We start from the raw sequence: 26381 nt of genomic DNA, 5'->3' as shown, positions 1-26381 counted from the left end.
AGCGGTCTTGACCTTCATGCTCTCTGATGTCCACAAACTGCTTGGAGCTCAAAGACTTTTTTAGGGCAGATTTGGGGCAGAAATATTACATTTTTAAGGAAAATCTAGAAGAAACTTGTTTTATTTAAAGCGTTTTAGCAGAATTATCTCTAAAGTTTGATCATTTCTAACTTTTTTCATTATTTCCCTTCAAAACTAAAATCCTCTGTAGCTCATTAACTGTTGCTGTGAAGTCGTTTCAACCCGTTACTCACCCAGAACCGTCAGTTTGGTTCCCGGGCCGAAGTAAGCTTCAGCATTGGCACAGAGCTTCAACCTCAGGTCCAAATCTGAGACGTTCAAGAGTCGCAGCTCCATCAGAGTTCCTCTAAACGCCAATAAAAACCCTCAAATGTTCGTGTTTCTGACCTAAAACTCTTCGTTCTGTTCCGAAGAAAGCCTCATAACCAGAGTCACGGTCAGGAAAGCTGCAGACTTTATCTGTTTTTCTTCTTCAGAGAAGAAAAATCTTCATGTTTTAGTTTGTCTGAAACAGGTTTACTCACCTAAAACCGTCAGTTTGGTTCCAGCCCCAAAATAAGCTTCATAATTGGCACAGCGCTGCAGCTCGCTGTCAAAAAGTCTCCAACCTAAACCCTAAATGAACTCTGGAGGTTTCTGGACCCCGGACTCACCCAGAACGGTCAGTTTGGTCCCCCTCCCAAAGTAGGCTTCGTTGGCATTGTCACAGTGCAGCATCTCTGAGCAGCAAACAGCTTTTCTACCAAACAGAAGCTCAGAGCCCGATCTCTGCAGGAATATTTACCCAGAACGCTCAGCCTGGTCCCCGGGCCAAAGTGAGCGGGTTCAGTGTTGGTCACGGTGCTGTGAGCTCGGCTCTAAATGACGACTGAAATCTTTCTGCTCCTTCCAGCTCCTCAGGCTGAGAGTGAAGCTGCAGGAACCGGAGCATAACTCCCACTTACCCAGAACGCTGAGTTTGGTTCCTTTTCCAAAGAAAGCTTCACTTCCAGTGTCACACTGAAACGTCCTTCAGCAAAAAGTGCCGCCGTTCAGACTGGCGCTGGAGCTCCAGAGGATGAGGAGGGTCTGGATGAGGAAGATCTTCATCATCTCCACCTTTCTTTGCTTTCTCTGCTGCTCCTCAGAGTGAAGCTCGGAGTCATCCTCACGTCCCCCAAAAGTCTCTTTTTCTCTAAAATCCTGCATGTAAACTCTCTTTTCAGTGGGCAGGGGTCCCAGCGTGCCGCCGCCCCCCCAGGATGCAGGAATCCGCCCCCCCCAGAGTCCCAGGCTGCCTGGAAGCGTCTGGACGGCGTGCGGAGGTTTTTGTACGGCGCCTCTATGGGGTTGTATCACCGTGGCCCCCTGTCCCCACGGTGAAAATGCATCATACAAAAACCTCACGTCTGTGTGGGGGCCCCCCTCCCAGCTCCCCCCGTATCTCAGCCTCCATCAGAGCCAGTCTGCGGCAGCAGCTGCGCAGGCGGAGGCGGCTGCTGCTATTCCTGTGACAGGAGAGAGAGGAGGTGATGTTTGACAGCTCTGCTGCTCACAGGAAGGGAGCCAATCAGCTGTCAGACGGTCACATGACCCCTGAGGGTTAAACGTCTCCATCTGTACCACAATCGGTTTTAATAAGAATATAAAGATACTAACAGTAATATTACTAAGTTTATTCTGGATACCAACCAGCACTAAGGCCGATTATTTGGACTGTGACCAGAACTACATTATCACTTTAATCTACACCCTGCAGCCAATCAGAGTCGAGCATTCACCTGGACCATACTAAAATATAAACAGATAAACAATCTAAAAGTTTCTCTTTTTCTTCAGAAAAATAAAAACATGTAAAAATGTTGAATTCACTCGTTTATTCAAATCTTTTCGATCCTTTTCAGAGGTGAGTTGTAGTCCTGCTCACGTCCAGCAGAGGTCAGTGTGCAACAACGTCTAAACGCTGACAGATGTTCACCTGTGCAGGTTAGGAAGGTCAGTTTCATCCCAAACTGCAGGTCTGATCTCAGACTGACGTTGAGTTTCTGCAGCAATGAAACCTGAAGCTCAGAAGAAACTCGTTAGCAGCTGCGGTTTAATCTGACAGATCAGCTCTGTGGGCGTTCAAACACCAACCGCTCCCTCACCACTCTTTATATCAGAATAACTTCATGTTTTACAGACTAACAATCCTCCTCCCGGAAATAGTACATAATCATTTTAGTTTTTGGGCAAAAAATAGCAAAAAAAAAAAAAACATTTGTGTCCACAGAAAACAAATATAAAGTCACACTTTGAGAGTTTAGATTCATTCAGAGAAGTTAAAACGTATATAAAGCTTAGCAAAAAAAGCGATGCTACGCACACTGAGCACGTGTGACGCATTCAGGAAAACACAAATCTTCCCTCAGGGGTTTTCTTTCACAGCTTTATTCTGATAGAATTCCAGCCGGATGTGATCAATACTCTATCCATCATGAAAAATGACACAAACCAAACGTCGCCACAGAATCCAAGGCCCTGATTGGTCAAAGTTCGTTTCTGAACTCAGAGTGAAGTCAGCAAAACCCCAAAGTGTCGCTTTGATAAAGTAATTATCCATCTGGAAATGATTGATGTGCGTCTGGAGTTTAGTCTGCTGTTGAAGGTTTTCTGTCAGGAGATTCACATCCAGAGAAATAGATGAGAACTGTCTTCATTCAGAAACCAGTGTGAGTTTATTACAGTTATGGTATGATTTCTAAAGATAAAGAAACACAATAAACCTTAAACTAAAACTATTACATACTCTACAGATCTATAGAATTCAACCATATAAAGATGAAACCCCAAAACGGTTATTTAAATGAGTTACACAACACCTTACATGAATCGGAGGCTTCATCAAATCACCACTAGAGGGCACTCCAAACCAAAGAGGACTCTTCTTTTGGAACTTTACAGCTAACCACGAAGGTTGCTGCTAAAACAAACAGTAAATTACCTTATTACTATAAACTTTTATGCAAATGAACACTCAAGCAAGGACAAAACATTTAAAGCCGGCATATTTAAAGAATAAACTAATGTGTCAGTAAAACATCGATTAACTCAGTAAAGATAAATGATGAACAACTTACATTCAACTCACATAAACTCAAACTTCAGATCTACGGAACAAATGGATTGGAATGATATCTCTCCACAGTCACATGACCACAAGGAATGCTGGGTAATGCAGGAATATAGAATAACAGGGACTTACTGTCCTCCGGCAGTTCAATTCAATTTTATTCACGTTTCAAATTCAAAGCCCGGGGGCCGGATCCGGCCCTCCAGGTAATTCTATCCGGCCCTCCAGATCATTTTATTTATTGTTATTAATGACCCGATGTTATCTTGAGCTCATTTCTAACTAGTATGATTTTGACAAAATATATTTTTATGGAGAGTAAAATATTGAAAGTTATTTAAGGTTTAAGTTGATTTATTCTGGAATAATATTCCTGCCTTTTTATTATTCAGAATTATGATAAAAATTTACAGTTTTAATGTTTTAAAAATGAGAATTCTGATAGCTTTTTGGACTATTTTGGCATTTACTGAGATTTTTTAGGCTATTTTCGTGTTTAGCTAATATTACAGCTAAATGTTTATCTGTTTTGACTAATTTAGGCTTTTCTTTTTAAGATTTGTAGGCTGTTTAGGAGTTATGCTAATATTTACACACTAGCAGTTTTTGTTAATTTAGGCTTTTTACAGTCTTTAGACTTTTGAAGTTTATTTTTTTTCAGCTACATGCTAGCTTTTTTGTGGCTAATTTAGGATTTTTTGATGTTTTGAAGTTTTATTTTATTTTTGTTTTGGCTAACCTAAGTTTTTCTTTTTTAGTTTTTTTAGGCTAATTTGGAATTTAGCTAATATTCTAGCTGCTTTCAGCTTCAGCGTTTTCAGCTATCAATTTTAGCATCTTCAGGAGCCAAATTCAGCTTACGTTCACACTAGCATTATCACAGGTAATGCTATATATCTAGTTCATTATTATGTTAAAAAGTTTTAAAGTTTAGTTTTAGAGTGTTCATTAAATGTTTATCCTGTTCGCCCCCCGACCTACGGTGTGTTTTGGATTTTGACCCCTTGTGCGATTGAGTTTGACACTCCTGATTCCAATGTCACAGAACAACTGTAGGGCAGGAAGTCAGAGAATCTGAGATGATGAGTCAGAAATGGGATTTTCTGTCTTAAAAACATGAAAACATGAATTTTCACAAGGACAAAATGTACAAAATGAAAAACAATGATGAACATTGAAGCATGATGTGAGGTTTATGAAAGCTGAAAAAAAATAAAAACAGTTTGTTACATCCCAAAACAGAGCAGATTTATAACTTAAGATCAATAAGACACATCTGTGTCGTTCTCTGTGACGTCTGCTGAGAAATCTGAAGGTTCTGTTCTTCAGAGAGGATACATTTAATGTAAAAGACGTTTCTGGAGAAATCCTTCAGTTGTGAGCTGAAGGGTCCAACTACCCTGAAGATCAGGATCCTGGGATCACATGATATCTGAGAGTCTTATCCATTAACTATGTGAGAGCTGGAATGAGTGACTCCTCCCCCCTTGCATTCCAAACAGGAAGTGGCTCCAAGAACCCAAATTCCCGTTGACTTTTTTTTCCTTGTTGAAAGTTATTCGAGTTATAAACTGACCAATCAGATCCTCAATAAGGTAGAACATCCAAAATGTTTGACAGATTCGTGTTCAAGTAGGGGTGTGGCCTTCCAACAGGCTCACTCCTGATTGGCCAGAGTGGTTGCCATAGAAACATTGACTCACTGACTTGGACCAGTCCAGCACGACATCTTCCAGCACGTCGGCGTTTGATTCCTGAAAAAAGACTGAATTCATTTGGTTGGAGCAGGAAGTAGACCGTTCTCTGTGGATGACATCACACTCGCTCGGTCCAGGCCTCTATACAGTCGGCGGTCTTCTTACAGCTTTCAGGCTTCATGTGGCTAAAAAACAGAATTTCCGCTTCAGCTGTGGATGTTCGATCAGAACCGTCTGGTTCTCCAGATGAACCTGCAGCTGCTTCCTGCCTCGTATTTGTAGGGCTGCGCGGTCCGGGCGCATCACTGTGACTGGCGGCGCAGAAGTAGGTGCTGCTGTCGCTCTGCAGCAGCTCTCTGACGTGGAGGCTGAAGTTGTTCTGGCCCGTGTCGATGAAGGAGTGGAAGCGCCCCGCCGTCTCCTGGTACTCCTTGATGAGGAACTCCAGCTGGGCGCCGTTGTGGTTCTGTCGGTACCAGAACATGGTGTGGCTGCCCATGCTGAACCCGACTCCCATGCTGCACTGCAGCGTCAGCGGCGCTCCTGCGTGGGACAGCAGGTCTCCAGACTGAAGGATTTTGACGGCAGAACCTGCAGGAGGTGAAGAACCGTGTTCAGGATCAACGTGGAGGAAAATAAAATGTAAATAAAGAGGAAACTCCACCTGAGAGGAAAAGCAGAGACAGACGGAGAGCTGTGAGGAGCTTCATCACTGAACGACTGAAGATGAGTGACGGCGTTCAGGAAGACGATGAAGGTCACATGACTGCAGGATGACAAAACCACATCAACTCCCTTTTTGTTTTACAGCCTCCTAATGTAAAGGGTGGATTAATTCTAACCACAAAGATCAACCACAGAGTATAAAACATTAAAGTATATCATTATTATTACGACACAAACATACAACCTTGAAAATGTTCTTGCGTTGACTGTATATGAGAACTGGACTGAGTGACTCGGCCCCCCCACCCCGGTATTCCAAACAGGAAGTCGAAACCCATAGAATTCCATAGAGAAATAAACAGCTGTTATTCTATTGGTCAGAATAACCGTTTGAAACTGACCAATCAGATGTCTCTATTGGAAACGTTTGACAGATTTCGTGTAGCTCACTTTCATTGGTAGGGGGCGTGGTCTTCAGACACTCCTGATGGGCGATGATAGTTACCATGGAAACGTGGACTCAGTTTGATTTAAACCAATCACTTCTTACCGGCGACGTCTGGCTCCAACATGGAACGTTGATGGCGGCTGAATTGATTTTGTTGTAGCCAAAGGTGAACAGTTTTCATTGGATATGGACTCGTGGTATTATGGCTTCTCGTTAGAGTAATTTCTGCAAAGACGAATACTTTTAGAAAGAAAACCGACACAAAGCCAGGTGCTTTCCGACCAAACCCGATTCGCATGCTCCAACCCTCTTTCGCCACACGGCAAATTCGCTGCTCGCCGCCCGGCAAAAAATGTGTTTCTGTGGCCGCATGTGGGAGGAGCTACCAGTTCTGTCTGTGGATGTCTCACTTGGAATAAATAGAGGACACATTGAGAAATAATCATTTTAGGGCTGTCAGTTTTGTCGCGTTAAAAACGCATTAATCTGACATGTGCTTGACGCCGACAATTTTTTTGACGCATTAATCGCGGACTTTCTCATACGTGCCTTTCCACACCGCGCGCGCGGGCGTCCCGCCCTCCAACTCACCGGCTGCTCTCACTAGATCACGGGCGGGTCTCCAAACACCGAGCTGCGAGCTAAAACCGGCCGGCGCTAGGACCTGGAGAGCTCCTGCACCCTAACCCGGCTCCGGTTCACGTCCAGTACCACGTCTGGTGGTACCGGCTCGCGTCCGGCGCCGAGAGCTGCGCACCCCCGACGTTCCGAACAGCAAGCGCACCAGGGGATGTTTTAAATGTTCTGGAGGTTTAAGCGTGATCCAGCCCCAGCATAGCGGTCTGTCTGCCGGCATATTCATGGCGTGAGCTCCGCTGGACACGTCGCTGCATCGAGCTGCAGCCAGAGAACGCGGCGGCAGTAACAGACTGTCAAACTATCCACAGAGTATCCCGCTTTTCTCAGTCTTTAATGTTTTAAAAAACAAAAGTTCATTGGAAATGATAAATCTCTATTTCATTTATTACTGTAGTTCAGCAGAGGAGGAAAAGATTTGGTCCTGACAAAAAATGAACATGAAAGTGTTATGGAAATTTTATTTTTGATGTTTTTTATTTTATTTTACTGAACGTTGATTGAAGTTTTGAATTTAAAATGCCCTTCACTTGCACTTGGGCTTTTGTTAGGCATTTTATGTTACAGCCTTTTATTGTTAAGAAAGTTTATCTCAATACAATGTTACAAAATAAAGTATTTCTGATGAAAACTATTAATTTTGTCATTCTTGTTTTCATAATTAATGTAGAACTGCTAAATTCCACGAACCACACATTTTTTTCCTTAAAAAAAGGCCACATGTAAATTTGCGATTAATCACGAGTTAACTCTGGACAATGCAATTAATCGCGATTAAAAAATTTAATCGCCTTACAGCTCTAGTTTTTTTTATTGTGAAGAGTTCAACAAAAACATCAGTAATCATGTCTCCATGTTTGAGTTTATATTACTCAGGGTTCAGGGGGCTGTGTCTGTATGACAGCCGCTTCCACGGTGTTTCTGTGTCTCTGCGTCTGAGCTTGAAGGCTCTCTGTTTGGTATTAATCCGAGGGGGGAAATAAAATTAGGAGTATAAACTTTGATCATTTTCCCCAAATTTTCCAGCGTCGCCAGAAAACATTAAATCTCAATTGAATACAAACCTCTCTGTCAAAGCACAAATCTTTATTAACACAAAAACACAAATGTTAAAGGATACACAGAGTCATGGCAACAGAACGCTGCTGTTTCAATGGAGCACAGGCAGACATCAACCACATCAATCAGCTCCCTTATTTCTTAACCGTCTTTCACAAATACAACTCAAATTAAAGCTTAGAAAATGATTGATTTGATGGTATATTTAAATATTTATTATCTATAAAGATTAATTTGTAAATAGAGCAATAGTTGCAAATTCTACTGTTACAGATAATGCATTGCTGTCAAATGAACAGCTTCTAAATATCTTTTTTTAAATTTTGCCTTTGTGCTAAAATCCATAAAACTGAGCTTGTAAATGATTGTCACCCAAGACCAGAAATGAGGGAGATTGGTGAAGTTTAATGGCATGAATGAGCGATAAAGTTTAGTAACAATGTCATTTATATCAAAATTGAATTAAAAAATTACCTTCAAATAGACAATTTCATAGTACTTTGAGAGTAAGGCTCCAGCTAGCATCTTTAGCTGATGTAAGAAACATGTTTAAACTTGAGAACTTGGATGATAACATGAAATACACCTGAAAACTGTCAAGATTCAAAAGCAGTAAATGGTGTGGTAGTTTTAAAAAGTTTACATCCACAGCTCCTTCACTAACATCTGCTCTCTGTGGTGTTTATGTCACTGAGCAGAAAACTAGCGTTAGCGTTAGCGCTGTTTATTCTAGATGGGCTTCTTCAGTCTGTGAGACCAAGAAAGAAGCTCAACAGTGACGCCACGGATTAAGAAAATTATCTGTGAACTCACTTACACGTCTTACAACAAAAAAAGTGCAACAGAGTACAAAATTCAGGCTCTTAAAGTAGCTAGCTACGTGCTACTTTGCTAGCACGCGTGCATCTTGACCGCACATTTTATGTCTGTCCATCATGAATTGCCATCAGTTTTTGTGCAGGTTGAACGTAAATACATGCGATTAACATCCACCATGTCTTCAAACATGAAACATTAATAAAAACATACATCAAAGAACCAAACTAGCATGCGACTCGTGAGTTGCTAGCACCCTCTTTAGCTCACAGTTTAGCTTCCCAGCCTGATTTCTCTATATTAAAATACAATTCCTGTCCTGTGATGATTCCTCTCCATCGGATTATTTTGTTGTCAAGGTTTTTGAGGTCGATTCCAAAACATTGCGTCCCCATTTGTGGTTCTTTTCGTACTTATTCGGACCTCCTCCATTCATTACTCGATGCATAGTCATGCTGCACGTCTGTCACGCCGTGTGTCAGTCATACATATCATTGGGGAAAACTGTGGTGGCGTTCTGAGTCAGAGAGACGAGACTCAAAACTACCAGGTCATAGATCAGCCGGAGTGATGTCCTGGATGGATGGATCAGCTGATCCACAGTGGAGGCGAGACACGGCCCCTCAACGCCACGCCAGCAGCAGCAGCGGAAACATACATTTTCTGAAGTATGGCTTCTTTCTCCCAGAACACGATGAAGTTCTACTGAAAACGTCCTTCCTTCAGTGACGTTGGTTTCCTCCGTCTGTCAGCCCCCCGTCACACGGAGGGGGGGGGGGTTTTAGTCATGAGCTCCCATCAAACCACAGCAGTGTGTGCTGGCGGCGCAGAAATACACCGCCGAGTCTGACTCTGTGGCGCTCAGGAGGGTCAGACCTCCTCTAACGACATCTTCTCTGGTCATCTTGAACTGGGATTGAAACTCCTTCTCCAGGATGGGCTCCGAGCCCGTGTATCCGTATCCGATCAGGTTCATCCCACCGCTCCGGGTTTGCTGGTACCAGAGCATCACGTTGAGACTACTATCGTTGTGGCGACATTTCATCTCCACCTTCTTCTCGCTCTGGGTTATTATTGGAAAAGTTGGGTCAAATGTCACCGCGTCTGCTTCATCTGTGAGGAAAAACGAGAAAATAATCTGTTTAAGGACTAAATAGACGCCAGGAAAGTACAGAAAATTCCGAACTTACATGGAAGGCAAAGGAGAACACAAGTGATGAAGGCTGAGAACATCCTGCAGGTCCGTTCTGTTGCTGAGCTGCACAGACTGACTCACAGCACGAGGTTTTGGTGAGGGAGTGGCATCAAACCACAGCAGTGTGTGCTGGCGGCGCAGAAATACACCGCCGAGTGCTTCTGCCTCGCCTCCCGTACAGTCAGAACCCCCTCCACGGTGCCTTTCCTCGCCAGCGTGAACTCCTGCTCCATTTGGCCCTCGTAGTTCTGACTTGTTTCGTATCCGTACCCGATAAGGGTCATGGCGGCGTCCTCTGAGCGCCGGTACCACAGCATGAGGATAAGGGCGCTGTCATCGTGCCTGCAGTTGATGTGGACCTCGCTCCTCTCCTTCACGATGAGAGAAGAGGACTGGTGGAAGGTGACGGCGCCCGCCTGACCTGCAGAGGAGAAGCAGCAGATCAGGATGAATGTTCATGGATTTTTATTATTTTAATGTCAGGATGAGTTCTGGAACCTCACAGCAGAACCAGACGCAGAGGAACCCAAAGGTTTTCACAGGTGAAGACATGATCCAGCTCTGATGTGAGGACAGGAGCTCTCAGCCTGAAGAAGGAGCTGTTGTAAAGACCAGAACGACGACGAGGTGAGCTATGTCTCCCTCTGCTGGACAAACCGGGTCACTGCAGGATGGACTAGAAATCCTAAACTCGATTCTTTTCACTGACTCGAGTTTACATGAGTCTCTAAAGCGAATTACATTTTCTGAGTTACCCAGAGGTTCTAAATAGGCAAAGATCAAATACATTTTTGTTAACATTATTTATTACTTTACTTTGAATATTTGTTTGCATGTTAACACTTGTATGGAAGTCTATAAATGTGAAATGTTTGTAGAAATGTCTGAACCCCAGGAAGGATTATTTCCAACTAATGGAAATCCCTAATAAATAAATATTTTTAAAAAAAATTATATTGAAATTATGATTAAAAAGTGAAACAGTCAATTTTATTTTGGGAAAAAAACAAAAATTAATAGATTTCAAAGGAGAAAAATATTTTTCCTACAAAGAGAAATATACAACGAAGTGTTAGGGTTTACGAAAAAAAAGTTTTCAAATGTAAAACTTAAAAACTTGTAAAATTACAAGAATAGAGTTCTATATTTATGACCTAAAAAGTCAGACTAAATTTATAACTTTATGCCTCATAAATTTATGAGAAAATACAGTAAAATTACTTATAATAATTATAAAATTGTCAAGCAAATAGAAATTAAATGTGAAATATTAAAATAAAGATAAGAAAAAATGCAAATAACTCATTTATCATTTTATTGCAGCAGTAAAAAGAGTAAACTGGACACTGTTAGTCTATTTTAAAAAGCAATAGTAGAACTGAGTATAAGCAATTTTTTTCTTTTGTTTGCTTATTATCTTTACAAGACATAAAGTGCTTTTTTTCTCCACAGCAGCGACTTTTGCAGGAGGAGCTCCTCCCGGGCAGCTAATTGATGAGATTTGATCTGAGGGAGGCGGAGCTACACAGTGATTTGTTCACGCTATGATTCAGTTCGTAGGGAGGCGAGTTACTTGATCGTGCTCCGTTCACATTGCTGCCATCGGGAAGAAGATACAGAACAATTAAATCGAGGACAAATAGTTTAAATACAGTTTTTATCCAAGAGCCTTAAATACTGCTCTTTTAATGCAATTTTAACATTCCTTTAAACGTGTTTGCACTCCACTAGGAGCAATGCATTGGCTGGATTTAATTCATTTTTTTGTTTTATTTTATATTGGCTTGGCTTGGTTTATTTTTATTTTACTTTAATTTAATTCAATTTTTAATATTGAATTAAATGTATAAAGTTTAATTTAATTTGTTTAATTTAGTTTGTTTATTTAATTTTTTATTTAATTATTTTTTCATTTGATTGTTTTTTTAATATATTTTATTTAATTTAATTTAATTTTTTAATTAAATTGAATTTGTTTTATTTTTGTTTTGTTTGTTTTTTTTATTTGTTTTCTTTAATTTAACATTTAAATACAATTTAATATGTTTAATTTTTTTATTTAATTTTATCTATTTAAAATATAATTTAAATATAATTAATTTTAATTTTTTTATTGTCCGTAAAATGACTCTTGAGTATCGATTGATTTTGTCTGGTGCATCACTAGCTTGTCCATTTGTTTTTAATTTTTTTTCAAACATCGTCTTTAAAGTTCTGATTCAGAACAAACAGAGGAAACTTCGAGAACTCTAAGATGAAAAAAAAACTCTCAGCTTCATGTTTGGAGGTAAAATTATGTTCATGAAATAATCTGCTATAAAATGTTGTTTTTATCATTTAAAAAGAGAGAAAACAAGATGAAGAACATGTCTGTGTAGTCTGTGTAAATGATTCCATCGGTTTATCATATTTCTCTCCATTCAGACAAAATCCTCCGTTTCTTCTCTGCGGTGCAGCTGCTCTTTGATGCTTCAGCTTTTTGTTCAGCTGTGGCGCTGACAGGAACCACTGTGTCTACGAGCTGCACAGAAGTACTCTGCTGCGTCTGTGGAGTTCACGCTGGAGATCCTCAGCTGAGCTTCGCCTCTTGCATCCCCTGTGAGCCGGAAGCCTCCCTGGAAGTCCTTCTCCACGCTCGGGCTCTCGTAGGACAGCAGTCCGATCAGCGCCATGACCCGCCCGCCTCCTGCAGCCGACCCGAACTGGTACCAGAGCATGTAGGGATAGTCGTTGTCTCCATGGTAACAGTCCAGAACCACCTCTCGGCCGGGGTGTGTGAAAACGATCTCAGGCGTCTGCTGGACCACGAGCGCCGTCAGAACCAGATCTGAAGGATGGAAAACGGTAAAAAGTGTCGGAGAAACGAGGAGGAGGAGCAAACATGCGGCGCTCTTACCTGGACCAGCAGCCAGGAGAAGATACAACATGGACACAAGCATCATGTCTGGAGACAAATGATGCTGCTGTGACACCAAGTAGAAATGTGGGCGGAGCTTATCAGTACTTGAGTGGGCGTGTTTAGACTGATTAGTTCTATCTTAATGTAGATCAGGAGTGTCTAACTCAGTCGTAGGAGAGAAAATCCAAAACATTCTTAGGTCGAACATTTATTGAAGATACTAAAACTACATTTTTAAAACTTTAAAAGCGTAACTTTTTAACATAATTATGAACTAGATATATAGCATTACATGTGATAATGTTAGTGTGAATGCTGTAAACTGAATTTGGCCGCAGAAGTGTTAAAATGGTGAAAGCAGAAAAAAATATAATAAATACTTCTGTGAGTTTTGTAAATTTAGTTTAATAAATGTGTTTCTCCTAAAGACTTGCTCAGCGTGTTTTTATTCTCCAAGTCAATATCCTGCAGAGTGTGAGCGATCTGCACGTGTCAGAGGTTTCCTGTTGATCCTCTGAGGGTTTTTGTACGAGAGCGCCGCTCCTCTTCGGTACTGTGCATACTCGCTGCTCCAAAGTACTCTCCAGTGCACTCGGGGTGAGACACGTTCAGAATCTGCAGGTCGACTCGGCTTTCTCCGTTTCCCGTTACAATCACGCGGTTTTCGAACTGAGGCTCGTAGTTGGGATTATTGTAGTACATGTACGCCATCAGCGTCAGGGCGGCGTCCCCCGGTGAGCGCCGGTACCACAGGATGGTGTCGTAGCTCCGGATCGTATGAGACAGAGTCAGCCTGGCTTCACGGTGGGCTTCCACCAGGACTGAGGACGGAGTCTGAGAGACTTTGTCTGGAGACGGTCGACCTCCTGCAATGACATGAATGATTGATCCGTTTTAGAGTCTTCATGGAATAAAACCCAAAGCAGGGATGGAGGAGTTACCTTTGATCCAGAACATGGAGAGGAAGAGGAGGAGAGACGGCTTCATGGTGAAGGTCAGAAACCAACTGGAGGCTCTGCTCAGCAAGAGACAGGAAGTGATGTTTACCTCAAAAGGAGGCGGAGCCACGCTTTGGAATCAAGCGAAGTGATAAACTTCTGAGGGATTTTGTTTTTCTGCATTAAAAAATAGTAACAAATTTGGCAATTTACTGTGAGAAGTCGGATTTATTTGTAAATTTAAATGAAATTTGAAGCATTTTAATGTAAAATCCATGAAAATGTCTTCTCTTTGAGACTGGAGAAGCTCAGATCCTCATAGTGATGCCAAAAAACGATTATTTTAATAGTCGACTAATCGTGGCAGCTCTAACTTGAAGCTTTTTAATGTAAAATCATTCTCAGATCCTCCCGTTGAGGCTGGAGAACCTCAGATCCTCTCGTTGAGGCTGGAGAACCGCTGATCCTCTCGTTGAGGCTGGAGAACCTCAGATCCTCTCGTTGAAGCTGGAGAACCTCAGATCCTCTCATTGAGGCTGGAGAACCTCAGATCCTCTCATTGAGGCTGGAGAACCTCAGATCCTCTCGTTGAGGCTGGAGAACCTCAGATCCTCATTTTGAGGCTGGAGAACCTCAGATCCTCTCGCGCTTCAGCAGGTTGGAGGTTTTTGTCAGCAGCAGGTGGATGTTTGATAAACTGTGGTTTGCTGGCTGCACAGAAGTACGTGGCGGTGTGTTCCGGCGCTTGGAGGTTCCTGATGAAGAGCGAGGCGTTCTTGTGTTTGTCTCCGCTGAGCTCTCCTGCTAAACTGAAGTGCCCTTTGAAGGCCTCCTCCACGGCGTCGTCCCTGAACTCCACGTATCCGTACCCCACCAGCTTCATGGCGGCGCTGCCCGGCGGCTGTTGGTACCACAGCATCACTCTGAAGTCCGACTGCTGGTGGCTGCAGACCAGCTGGACGTCTCCTCCCGCCTCCTTCAGGAGAGCGGGAGGAGACTGGTGGATCTGGATCGCCATGGAAACTCCTGATGGGAGCAGAAAGAACATCTGAGATGAGTTTAGAGGCTGACGGGATCAAATTCTGATCTGAAGTGTTTGGTACCTGTGAGGAGGAGAGCAAAATGACCCGTCTTCATCATCGTCATCATCATGAAGATCTGACGGGGAAGCTGCAGGTCGGTTTGACACTCGAGTTCAGAGGAAACTGTGATGCTGATTAAAGGAAGGAGGAGCTTAAAACCTCATTTATTGAGAATTGTTTGTTTTTGTCGTTATTGTCAATAAAGTTTAGTTTTTGAGAACCTCAGTGTTTCTGGTTATGACAATATTTACAAAAACTAGTTTTACTATTTTTTTTAATTAAACTGATTTACATTTGTTGTAAATGATTTGGATTCTAAAATTTATATAAAAAAAAAAATTAAATGTTTTTTAACGTTTCTGTGAATCATCCTGAAACGAACTCCATAATAATCCGATAATTTAAAGATCTACTCTGATAAAAATTGCGTTCTTGTGGCATTTTTCTCAAGATGAAGAAAAAATATGAATAAAGTTAAACTAAAACTGCATTTCTAAATGTTTGTTTATTCAATTTGTTGCTAATTTGGAGCAAATTAAAGAAATCAGTTTGAAAAAGATCAAATTTGTGATGTAGAAAATATGCTGGAAGGGCCACAAGATCTCAGCAATAGGGAGGTGAAGGGGGGCGGGGTTGCTCCACACCATAAGCCCCGCCCACAACTTGGAGGGGAATTTCTGATGAACTGCCGCTTTGCAGAAACTGTTCCAAAAATTAATCAATTATGATGAAAGGAGCACTGGAAATGCTTTGAAAATAAAAAAAAAAACTTTATTGTGAATTCTGAAAACTCTTGGTTGAAACGCAAAGACAAAACTGACAATAAAAAATGTTAAATAATCAACAGGCAAATAAAATCTAAGTTTTGTAAAACCTTAAAACCTTTCCATGCTTGAACTTCCTCATAAAATAGAGGGAACTTTAGAGCAGCAAGAGAGATGCATGCTGGGAAATGTTCTGTAAACAGCTGTTGGATTGTTTCCCTCCTGGACCGACTTTGAACGGAGAGACCGCTCGTCATGTTAAAGTTTGAATCTGATTTGTTTTCAAAGTGTTCTCAGTCTTTGTATCATGATGTTTCAAGGTAAAATTAAAAAAAAAAACTATGTTTGGAAGAGCATATGGAGAGATGCATGCTGGGAAATCATTGATTTCTTTCTTTCACCAGCAGCTTGTTTTCCTTCTGGAAGCCGGTGTTGGATTGGAGACCCGACCCGTCACGTTTAGAGATCCCAGCAGTTTCTGGACCGTATGTTCTGGTCCACATCTGCAAACCGCTTCAGCGCAGATTCAATCCTGAGGAGAGATTTGATCCGGAGGAATCATGGGAGAAAGTCATGTGATCAGATGAGACCAAAATAGAACTTTCTGGTCTGAATTTCACTACAGGAAGAAGAATGATGATCCTAGGAACACCATCCCTACTGTGAAGCACGGCGGTGGCAGCATCATGCTGTTATTTAAAACATACATGTGATTTCTAGATATTTGTTATCTCTCACAGTGGACCTCAGATAAACAGAACAGGCTGTTCAAACACACATTCTCCTCACTGTACGTATCTTTTCATCCATATTTCTGTCATTAATGAGGCGGTGAATCAAACCACAGCAGCAGCTGTCTCAGCGTCTGGTTTTTGCAGCGATCTCGGGGGTTTTCTGCTGTCGTGCATCTCGAGCTGCACAGTAATAAACGGCGTTCAGGTTCTGCTCCGTGTTCCGGATCTCCAGAGAACTGTTCTTCTTGGTGTCGCCGCTCAGATCTCCAGAGAAGCTGAAGTCCTTCTGAAACGCCTCCTCCAGCGTGGAGTCTTTGAGGTACAAATACCCGATGAGCTTCATGCTGGAGTCTCCCGGCGGCCGCTGGTACCACAGCATCAGCCAGTAGTCGGTTTTACTGTGACTGCAGGAAATCTGCAGCGTTTGTTTGGGACGGGTGATGATTTCAGATGGAGACTGATGCACCTCAACACCCAGACTCATTCCTGAAAAAAATAAAGTAAAGTTGACGCTTAATTTAATCTTTTCAGGAGCTGATTGATGAAATATTTACCCAGAATGCAACAGAAAAGGATGAAAAGGATCATGGTTCGTGAGATGAAGGAAGATCTTTGGCTGTGGACTCTCCTCCTCGATCTGCTGATTTACATGAAGGTTACAGGAAGTGAGGTCAGAAAGGGGGAGTGTCCAACCTGGAATGTTCCACCTGAGGTTCAGATCGGTTTGGGTTTTCGTAAGTGGGTTTCATTCTCTCTGGACCACATGTGTCAAAGTCAAGGCCCGGGGGCCGGATCCGGCCCTCCGGGTAATTCTATCCGGCCCTCCAGATCATTTTATTTTACTGTTATTAATGACCCGATGTTATCTTGAGCTCATTTCTAACTTGTATAATTTTGACAAAATATATTTTTATGGATAGCAAAATATTGAAAGTTATTTAAGTTTTAAGTTGATTTATTCTGGAATAATATTCCTGCATTTTTATTATTCACAATTATGATAAAAAGTTACAGTTTTAAAAATTGGCATTCTGATAACTTTTTGAACTGTTTTAGCATTTACTATAATTTTTTAGGTTATTTTTGAGTTTAGCTAATATTTCAGCGACATGCTAGCTGTTTTGGCTAACCTAAGTTTTATTTTTGTCTGTTTTTTAGGCAAATTTTGCATTTAGCTAATATTTTAGCTGTCTCTCAGCTTCAGTCTTTTTAATTGAATTGAACTAAACTTTATTCATATCACAATTATACATTTGTTTGTTATGGCACCACAGTAGGCAAAAATTCCATAAAGAAAAATATTTTTAGTCATTAACTTCAACGTTTTCCGCTATCAGCTTCAAAGTTTTTAGTTATCAATTTCAGCATCTTCAGTGACCAAATTCAGCTTACAACATTCACACTTGTATTTTCACACTAATCCTATATATCTAGTTCATCATTATGTTACAGTTTTAAGTTTTAAAAATGTCATTTTAAAGTGTTCAATGAATGTTTATCCTGTCCGACCTGCACCCTAAGGTGTGTTTTGGGTTTTGACCCCTTCTGTGATCGAGTTTGACCCCCTGATCTAGACGCCGTTCTGTAAGGAAGGAGGTCGCTGGTCAGTTTGGTCGTGGCTGCAGCAAACCAGAACCGAGTCTTTTAGGTTTTTGATGACGTCAGTGGACCTGAAGGAGCAGACTACTTCCTGGATTTAGAGAATTGATCAGAAACCAGATCATAGTCGTAGTCTGGATCAATTCTTACTACAGAAACGTCTCATGAACATGCTTCATGTCTGAGCTTCACTCTGCAGAGGAAGTGAGAGTTACTGATAAAGCTGCTGGTATCACACGTGGGCGGGGCTTGAGTTTTTGTATGAAGGCCTGTGGGTTTGCTGTTGGCGTGCATAGCTGGCTGCACAGTAGAACACGCCAGAGTCCTCCACCTGCAGCCTCTGGATGAACACGGAGGCGTTCTTGGCCTTCTCGCCGCTCAGATCCCCGGAGATCCTGAAGCGGTTTTTGAAGGCCGTCTCTAACTCCGGGGTGCCGTAATTCAAGTGTCCGATCCGTTTGAGAGCCGGATCTCCGGGGGGTTTCTGGTACCACTGCATGTAGGTGTAGTCGGTCTTCCCGTGGCTACAGACCAGCTGGACCTCATCGCCGGGTTTTTTCAGAACCTCTGAAGGTGTCTGTGTGATTTCCACACCCAGACAAACGTCTGCGAGGAGAAGAATCGCTGCTGAAAATAGGATGAAGCTGTTACCTCTGAGCACCGACGACAGGAGCAGCGGCGCCATCATCTCCTGACTCAAGTGGTTCCAACCTCCTGCGTCGCTCGTCCTTTTAACCTCCTCACTTCATAGACCTTTAGCACCACCTCCTGGGGAGGGGCTCACCTGAGTTTTTGTTCAGCCTCTCTGACTCCTCGCATCACTGTGTTTGCTGACGGCGCAGAAGTACCGACCGGCGTCGTCGGGCTGCAGGTCCTTCACGGTCAGAGCCCCCTCCTCAATGCTCTCTTTGACGACCGAAAATTTGGTTTGAGGGCCCCCGCCGTAGTCCGGCGTCCCGCCAAACGCGATGTACGCCACGAGGGTCATGGCCTCGCCCGGACGCTGCCTGAACCAGTACATCTGGTTGTGACCTTTGTCTTTGGTGTGTCTGCAGGTCATCTCTGCAGACCGAGAGGCAGAACTCCAGCGGATCTCTGGATTCTGGATCACATCTTGACAAAACCCTGAGAGAAAGACACAAAAGTTGAAACCAAAACCCTTGAATTCTCGTCACAGACGTGTTTGTACCTCGAAGCCACAAGTTCAGGACCGACAGCAGGAGCAGAAGGAGACCCATCGCTGAGGCAGAACTGTTCTGATCTTTATAAGTTGGTGGTGAAGCCGAGCCTCCAAACTCTGATTACAATCTGACCAGAGCGGCTTCATGTGCAGCTGCAAAGGGGCGGAGTCAGAATGGCTCCTGGGAGGTTTTTGTACGGAGGAGCGCGGCCGTGCGGCACTGTGGAGACTAGCGGCGCAGAAGTAAACGGCGCTGCCCGGAGACTGGAGGGGTTCTGTTGTCAGGGTGCAGTTCTCGCCTTTCGCGGACCCCCCCGCGATGGTCACGGCGCCCTCTGGGTTTGACGCGCCCGCATACATGTAACCCAGCAGCTGCAGGGCTCCGCTCTGCTGCCGGTACCACAGGATGCGGTTGTAGGAGTCGATGCTGTGAGAACATGTGATCCGGGCCGGTTCTCCAGAACTCATGAACATTTCAGATGGATACTGCTGGATTTTATCGCTGAGGGACGAGCCTGTTTACAAAAAGATAAAGATTTAAAAATTGTTTTTGGTAAAGTTTAGGGCAGAAATGTTTGGAGGATTTTACCTGAAACCAACACGACTTTAAAGGTAACAACCAAAAACAGGATCATGTTCGTACAGTAAACAGGAGTTAGTCGAGGCATCAGTGGTTTGACTGAATACTTCCTGGCTTCTCTCTGAGCCAAACCTCTGATCTTATGGTTAAAAATGGGCGGAGCCACAGCTGATGCTTCTCGTTATGTTTGCTTCAGATCATCCAAACTGATCTACAGGCCGTTTCTGTGCATAACTTTATATATTTGCTGAGTAAATTAGATTTAAATGAAATAATAAAACTCTAGAAACCATCAGTACTGTTGTGTTCAGGTGATCCAGGTGTTCCTATGGATTTAACCTTAAAAAGCCCATAAAGACATTTCTTCTGAGCTTTCAAAGTTAGCTTCATTTTTGTTTGTTCAAATGAAATAAATACTAAAATATTTAAATAAATAAATGTTTAAAATAAATAAATATTACCAAAAAAATTAATACATTTAAAAACAAATAAATGTTAAAATCATTAAATAATGTTTAAATAAATAAATATTAAAGTTTAAAAAATACATATGAAAACAAATAGAAAAATACATATAAAAAATAAATATAACAAATAAATAATAAATGCTTAAAAATTAAATAAATATTAAAACAAAAAATGTCAAAACAAATAAAGAAATCTTAATAAATACCGGTATTTTTAAAATTAATACATATAAATACAAATAAACATTAAAACAAATAAATAAATATAAAAATAAATGTCTACAGTGGCCACATTTGACTAAATTTGACCTTGTCAGTTGTCCAGGGATTAAAATCTGTTTCTGAATTTTCTAAAAGTCATAAAGAAGAATGATCGGATGCTTTTACAGTCCCAAAGAAAAATGTGAGTTTTTTTCAGCTCCTCTTTAATGTGAGATTAAGAAAACCAGAAAACATGAAAACTCAAAATATTTATTAAAAACTCATAAAAGAAAGAGTTGTTAACTCAGTGATGTGGAGGGTTCTGTGATGCCTTCATCTCCATGAAGAAGCAGGAAGTGGTGCGTCAGCCGTCACCCCTGGTTCCTGCTGTGGCGGGGCGGGGCTGCATGTCTGCGGGGTTTTTGCACCGCCTGCTTGGGGATCTACTGTACTGTGCTCTCCTAGCAGCACAGAAATACACGGCCGAGTCGTTCTGGGACACGCTAACAAAGCTCAGGTTGGAGTGCGTTCTGCCGTCTCCGCTGAAGCTGAGGATCTCCTTCACGTCGTTCTCTGGATACAGGTGCTGCAGGTTCAGGTATCCCAGGTACTTCAGAGCCCCCCCGCCGTCCTGCTTGTACCAGAGGATGTTGTCATAGTTCGGGATGCTGTGTGAACAGTAGATCTGGCCCAGAACCGACTGACCGGGACTCTTGATGAGGGAAGGAGGCGTTTGATGGACGCTGTAGCTGGAAGGAGCTGCTGGGAAAACAGACGTGTTTGTAAAACTTCACATGATCCACATTCTTCTTCTGAGAAAACTCACCGCCGTTCGTTGGTGGGAACAACAGAAACAGGAAGAGGATCATATTTAATGTGTGACACTGTCGGGTTCTTCAGTGTTATCATGAGAAGGATGCAGATGTCTCTGCTTTCACCTCAAAGGGGGGTGAAGGTTTGGGGGCGGGACAGACATGACGGTCTCCACCTACTGGAGGAACCTTTCTAGCATAAAACCCTGCAAAAAAACTCCCAGAATGTCCAAAAGAGACGAGGAGGAGTCCTTAACCACACGTCGATATGTGACGGATTTGGAGTGAGAATGTTTTGGATCCTCAGACCCGGATCCACATCTGGGACATCCTGTCTGGGCCCATCCACCAGGGTACACCAAGACGGTTCAGTGTTGGTGGATGCTTTGGTCTAGGTGTGAGAGGAGATCCCCCAGGAGAGCAGAAACAGTCGTTGAAGTGAAGTCACATGGGTATGTGGAGGCCACGCCCACTACTGAGCCTCAGTTGGACTTGTTTCAAAGACGATCCATCCAGATCAGTCTGTAGGGCGTTTTTCTACCTTGGTTTTGAGTATTAGCCTCCATAGACGAATACATTTACTTTTGTGTTGTCAACACATGCAGCTATGTTAAAAACGAAACATTTAAAAAGAATATTTCATTTGTTCATGTATAAGATACGTTTGGATGCCTGAATCGTGGTTTGATTTGTGAATTGTTGATCTTAAATGGTGAATTGAAGTGGATCTCCATCCAAGTTCTGATCCACATTCCTAAACATCAATAACATCTCATTTTTAATGGTTAAAGTCTCAGCTTTCTGGGTGTTTCTGCTCCTGATGGAGGTTTTTGTTCAGCTTTCGGGCTTTTCTGCATCACTGTGACGGCTCACGGCGCAGAAATACACGCCGCCGTCTTCCGGCTGCACGTTCTTCACCGTCAGTGTTCCTCTGGAGACCTCCGGCTTTGTGGCGGAGAACTTCTCTTCGCTGAAGTCTCCAAAGTCGTGCTGGCTTTGTCCCGCCGTGGTGGAGACGATCAGCTCCATCGTCCCCCCCGACAGCTGCCTGAACCACAGCATGTAGAAATAAAAGCCGCCCTTGCTGTGGCTGCACTCCAGCGCGGCATTTCCCGCCGGTCCTGTGAGCACCGCGGGGGTCTGGGTCACATCGTTTGCAGCATTAAAACCTGAAAGATGGAGATGTGCTGAGAAGTCAGAAAAATAAACAAATGTTTTTTTAATAATGCAGACCTGAAATCCACAGACTGGTGAGCATTAGAAACAAACCGTTTCTCCTGATCACATCCATGTTGTGCAGAAGCAACTGCAGCAGATCGATGTGAAGAAAGGAGGAGGAGTCTGAGTGCAGTGGGTGGGGCCATGGTTCGGAGGCGGTCCTTCCGTTCATCACTTCCTGCATCCGCCAACAAACTGAGATCTGTCAGTGGGGACGAACCGATCCGGTTTGTTTGGACCTGATCCAATCTACAGAATCTGCCGATATCACGTTAAAAAAAAAAACAATGTAATAAAAAGATCCAGGTTTTCCCCAGTTTTTATTTTATCAACCTTATTTCATCGTGTAACCCTCAAACAGAGCACTTCTTTGAAGTAGTAAAAACAGTAAAGCTATATACGAGGAAAAAGGTGATAATTAGTCATGTGAGAACGTTTGCTGAAAGTACTTTTGATATCTTCAGAGCTATAGAACCTTTTTGATCAGATGTGATTCTTATCGACGCTAAAAATCTGGAACCATTTATTAGTTTTGGCTGTTTTTGAGACAATACTGAGATTTCGTTTAAGGATTACTTTTTCCCAGAGCTTGCACTTTGTAGACGGTCCCTAAGAAGCCGTCCCACAATTTATTTCTGGCCTGGTTGATGTCTAAGAATAATTACTTTATTTTATTACTTTTTAAAATCCCTTTCTGTCAGTTTAAACGTTTATTAGTCGGAATTTGCAAATGTTTTGCAAACTTTACCAAACTTTTTTTGTGCGTCTCCTGCTCAAACTGCATTTTATGGTTATGAGAAGTCGCAATACGTCCATAAAATATAGATTTCTGGTAGAAAAGTCATCTGTGATGAACTTTAATTGAAGCTGTGAGCAGCATTGTAACCAAAGTGACCAATGATGTACGTTTGAATACAGACAGTGGAAATATGTTGGATCTCAGTGCCACATAGTCGAACACGCTATACTACTCTGACGACTGGAAAACTGGGTACTAAACTAGTTCAAAACGTACTTGGAAAACAGGAAATATTTAGTTTCACTTGGTCACTTCACATCTGAGCCAAAAGAAATTACATGTGGAGTTCCCCAAGGCTCCATTCTTGGGCCTCTTCTAATTAACATCTACATGTTCCTTCCGGCTGGGTTATAAAGAAAACATTAGTTGATTGTTTCTTTTAATGTTTCATGTAAAGAATCGTCTTTGTGCATAAAATGTGCTACGCAAACAAACTTGCCTTGCAGGCACTATTCACCCCCGTCTTTGCTGCCCGCCTTTGACCCGCCCCCGCTGGCTGAGTGACTGCTACATGCGTCTTACTCTCTATCGTTGTTGGTTTTATCTCCATAGCAACCATTTTATTTTTTGGTCGCCTGAGAGAGACGAACAAGTCTGACATGTTTAGAAGAAGCAGCAAAAGAAAATTTTTGGATTTCCTTAAAAAAACAGAGAACGTAGTTAACCACGCCCACTTTCCTAATAGGTTCATATTGTATCGTCATTTTGCTTCATCCAGAGTGAGTCAACGATTCATGTTTTACGTTTTTACATTATAGGCTAAAAGATGTGCAAAAAATGTGCAACCATTGTTAAATATCTACAGCTTCTTCTTCCAACATTTTTTCCCAGGATGCTCGAGGAGGAGTTGGGACGGAGATGTTATAGAAAAATTCAAGAAAGCAGCTTTTCCCAGAGGTCAAAGGTCAGCAAAACTTTGGTTGTGCTTGTAGACTTCATCTCCTGGCGAGTGTGAGTTTTTGTTAAGATCATTCGATCTTAACGAGAGCTCTAATTTCAAACTTTGTGATAAAACAGCTGCCATGCCGTAGTTCCTATGGCCATCCCATAATCATTTTAAAGCTTCCTTTGACATATTTCTTTTGGTTTTGTTAGTGAATTTAAGAATTTTTTTAGGTTCACAAAAGATTTTGGTTTCTCCAGCTGTGATGTCATCATTTCTTCAGGGTGGGGGTCGTTACCTCATTAGGTTCACATGAATTTTGGTGAGTTTTTGAGTTTGTAAGAATGAAGAATTCTGATCAACATTCTGGTCTCTCAGGACATAACGAGGTTCAGGAAGAACCAATTACTTACTTCACGTTGTTAGTAATCAATGTTGAAGTAAAAATCTTGAAATCTTACAGACTAATCTCTAATAGAGAATCTCTATCTCATCTCCATTAGATTCTACCTCAAAAACCTCAACGTGTTCCCAGTTTTCCTAATAACTAAACAGGAATATGTTGAGATTCTTCGGGTCTTCGTTTCATGTCTGCAGAGCTACTGAGAGCTTCTGGAACGTTCCAGATAAGATCTTTGGTTTGCGTGTCAGTGGAGATCCAGTCGGCTGATAAAAGCTCTCAGGTGTTGGGGCAGACGGCGGCGTCTGCAGGTGTCGGCGGGCTGAGTCAGCAAAGATGAAGGGAGGTTTTTGCATTGACTGCATGGGATCTGCAGCACTGTGTCGCCTGGCGGCGCAGTAGTATACTCCGGCATCGCTGACCTGAAGGTCAGAGACGCTGAGGTTTGACTGTTTGCTGCCGTGTCCTTTAAAGCTGATCTTTGCTTTTAATTCCTCTTCAGGATATGGGAATGCGAGGTTCAGAATTCCCAGGAATCTCAGAGATCCGTTCTGGTCCGTTTTGTACCACAGGATGACTTCATAATTCTCTATTCTGTGTGAACATTCGATCTCATCGTTCAGGGATTCTCCGGTTCTCTTGATGATGAAAGGTGGAGTCTGGTGGACAGTCTTTGTATCTGCGGTTCCTGTGGAGGAGAAGAAATCACCATTAATGCAGGAACATGTCCGCCCCTCTTCCTCTCAGACGTCGCGTCTCCTCACCGTAACTGCTGCACAAATGAAGCAAATAGAAGGAGAAGAAGAAGAACGTCATGATGGAGACGTTTGAGTTTGAAGCTTCACAGCTTCAACTGGTTTGAGATTCTGTTGGTTCCACGGGTGATGAAAACGCATCCTGAGGGGCGGAGTCAGAGAGCACCACTCAGGAAGATGCGTTCTCAGTCAGGAAGTTAACCTTTGTATTTGTTGAGATCTGGCTCCCCCTGCTGGAGAAAAGAGATTAAAAACTCATTTGTGCCAAAGATTAACAAAGAAAAGTTCAGGTTTCTTTATTAATAATTTAAAAATAATGAAATAAAGTTACAACAGACACGTTGATCATAAAACCAAAAATAGCTTCTTTTTTTGTAGAGTTATGAACAAGTATGACTTTGTGAACAACTCTGTCTGAAGGTTTCACTTTGACAGGAGCTCCTTTAGTTTAAATTTTCAGGAATTTCATAATTTTTTTTTTCTTTTTAATGAAAGTCTTAAAGCTGATTTTTGTGTTTGTTTACTTTTTAAAACAAACAAAATTGTTATTTTGTTAGAATTTAATCACCGTAACAAGTTATTATTGTATAATTTGTTGACGTAATATTTGCAGCTCTTACACAGTTTTTGTCCTTAACAGCTTCAGTGAGTGTTTTCATCACTGGATAGTTTGTTTTTGTTGTTTTCTGTAAATCTGTTGATCGTTTTATTCAGATCAAACCAGAATCTTTAACCCGAACGTTCCATAAATGATCCTGTGGGTTTGATGTGGTCACAGCTGCAGGATGCAGCAGCCTCATTGATTTGCGATTGTTGGGTTTAACCGTCGGCTCAGGTTTTTGTTGAAGCGGCGAGCTCTTCTGCAGCACTGTGCGCCGACAGCACAGAAGTACACCCCCTGGTCCGCCGGCTCCACCTTCAGCACCGTCAAGCTTCCACTGAGAGCGTCCGGCTTCGAGGCTGAGAACTTCTTCGTGCTGAACTCTCCAAAGTCGTGTTTGTCGTTCCCCGCCACAGTGAACACGACGAGCGCCATGCTCTCCCCGGGCAGCTGTCTGAACCAGTACATCTGGTAGTAGCCAGCACCTTTAGTGTGGTTGCAGTCGATTTTCGCATTTTCTCCCTGGCGTCTCCACAGCTGGGAAGGCTGCTCCACTTCTCTGGCATCGATGGGACCTGAGGTTTGAAGGTCACGACCTTTAGTGTTATTTTATTTCAAATTAAACCTAAATTTAATGAAATAAAATCAGGTTTTCTTTTACCTGAAGTCCACAGTAAAATCAGAGCTGAGGCGAAGACGTTCATGATGTTCTTTGGGGCGGAAACGCCTCCCCTCCTTTATGAGGAGCTGCATGTGGGCGTGTCTCTTTCTGACAGGAGTAGAAACAGCCTGTGAGCGCCCCCTGCAGGCAGCTGTCGTGGTCTATTAGTAATGCGTTAC

General features: G+C 42.4%; 1 protein-coding gene and 5 gene segments (V, D, J or C); all 6 read right to left on the bottom strand.

Annotated features, from left to right (window-relative positions):
- Positions 1 to 10374, bottom strand: part of LOC112143267 (M1-specific T cell receptor beta chain) — a 13950-nt gene extending 3576 nt beyond the window's left edge. The window contains exons 1-2 of the mRNA XM_036209910.1: positions 10133 to 10374; positions 9756 to 10050 (exon numbers count right to left, since the gene is read on the bottom strand). Coding sequence (XP_036065803.1) covers positions 9756 to 10050; positions 10133 to 10181 — 344 coding nt within the window. The 5' untranslated portion in view covers positions 10182 to 10374. The remainder of the gene's footprint in view (positions 1 to 9755; positions 10051 to 10132) is intronic.
- A 3527-nt stretch (positions 10375 to 13901) lies between these two features.
- On the bottom strand, positions 13902 to 14647 carry LOC118597994. The segment is given in 2 exon segments: positions 13902 to 14492; positions 14570 to 14647. Coding segments are annotated over 2 exon segments (471 nt in total).
- Positions 14648 to 17670: 3023 nt separating this feature from the next.
- On the bottom strand, positions 17671 to 18357 carry LOC112143240. The segment is given in 1 exon segment: positions 17671 to 18357. A coding segment is annotated over 1 exon segment (456 nt).
- A 61-nt stretch (positions 18358 to 18418) lies between these two features.
- On the bottom strand, positions 18419 to 19004 carry LOC118597993. The segment is given in 2 exon segments: positions 18419 to 18770; positions 18835 to 19004. Coding segments are annotated over 2 exon segments (378 nt in total).
- A 1045-nt stretch (positions 19005 to 20049) lies between these two features.
- LOC118597995 lies at positions 20050 to 21618 on the bottom strand. The segment is given in 2 exon segments: positions 20050 to 20832; positions 20900 to 21618. Coding segments are annotated over 2 exon segments (438 nt in total).
- A 3759-nt stretch (positions 21619 to 25377) lies between these two features.
- LOC118598015 lies at positions 25378 to 26245 on the bottom strand. The segment is given in 2 exon segments: positions 25378 to 26116; positions 26203 to 26245. Coding segments are annotated over 2 exon segments (423 nt in total).
- Positions 26246 to 26381: the final 136 nt, after the last annotated feature.

This window comes from Oryzias melastigma, linkage group LG22 (assembly GCF_002922805.2).
Source record: "Oryzias melastigma strain HK-1 linkage group LG22, ASM292280v2, whole genome shotgun sequence".
In the NCBI taxonomy this organism is placed as follows: domain Eukaryota; kingdom Metazoa; phylum Chordata; class Actinopteri; order Beloniformes; family Adrianichthyidae; genus Oryzias; species Oryzias melastigma.
This window is presented reverse-complemented; position numbering and strand designations above follow the sequence as displayed.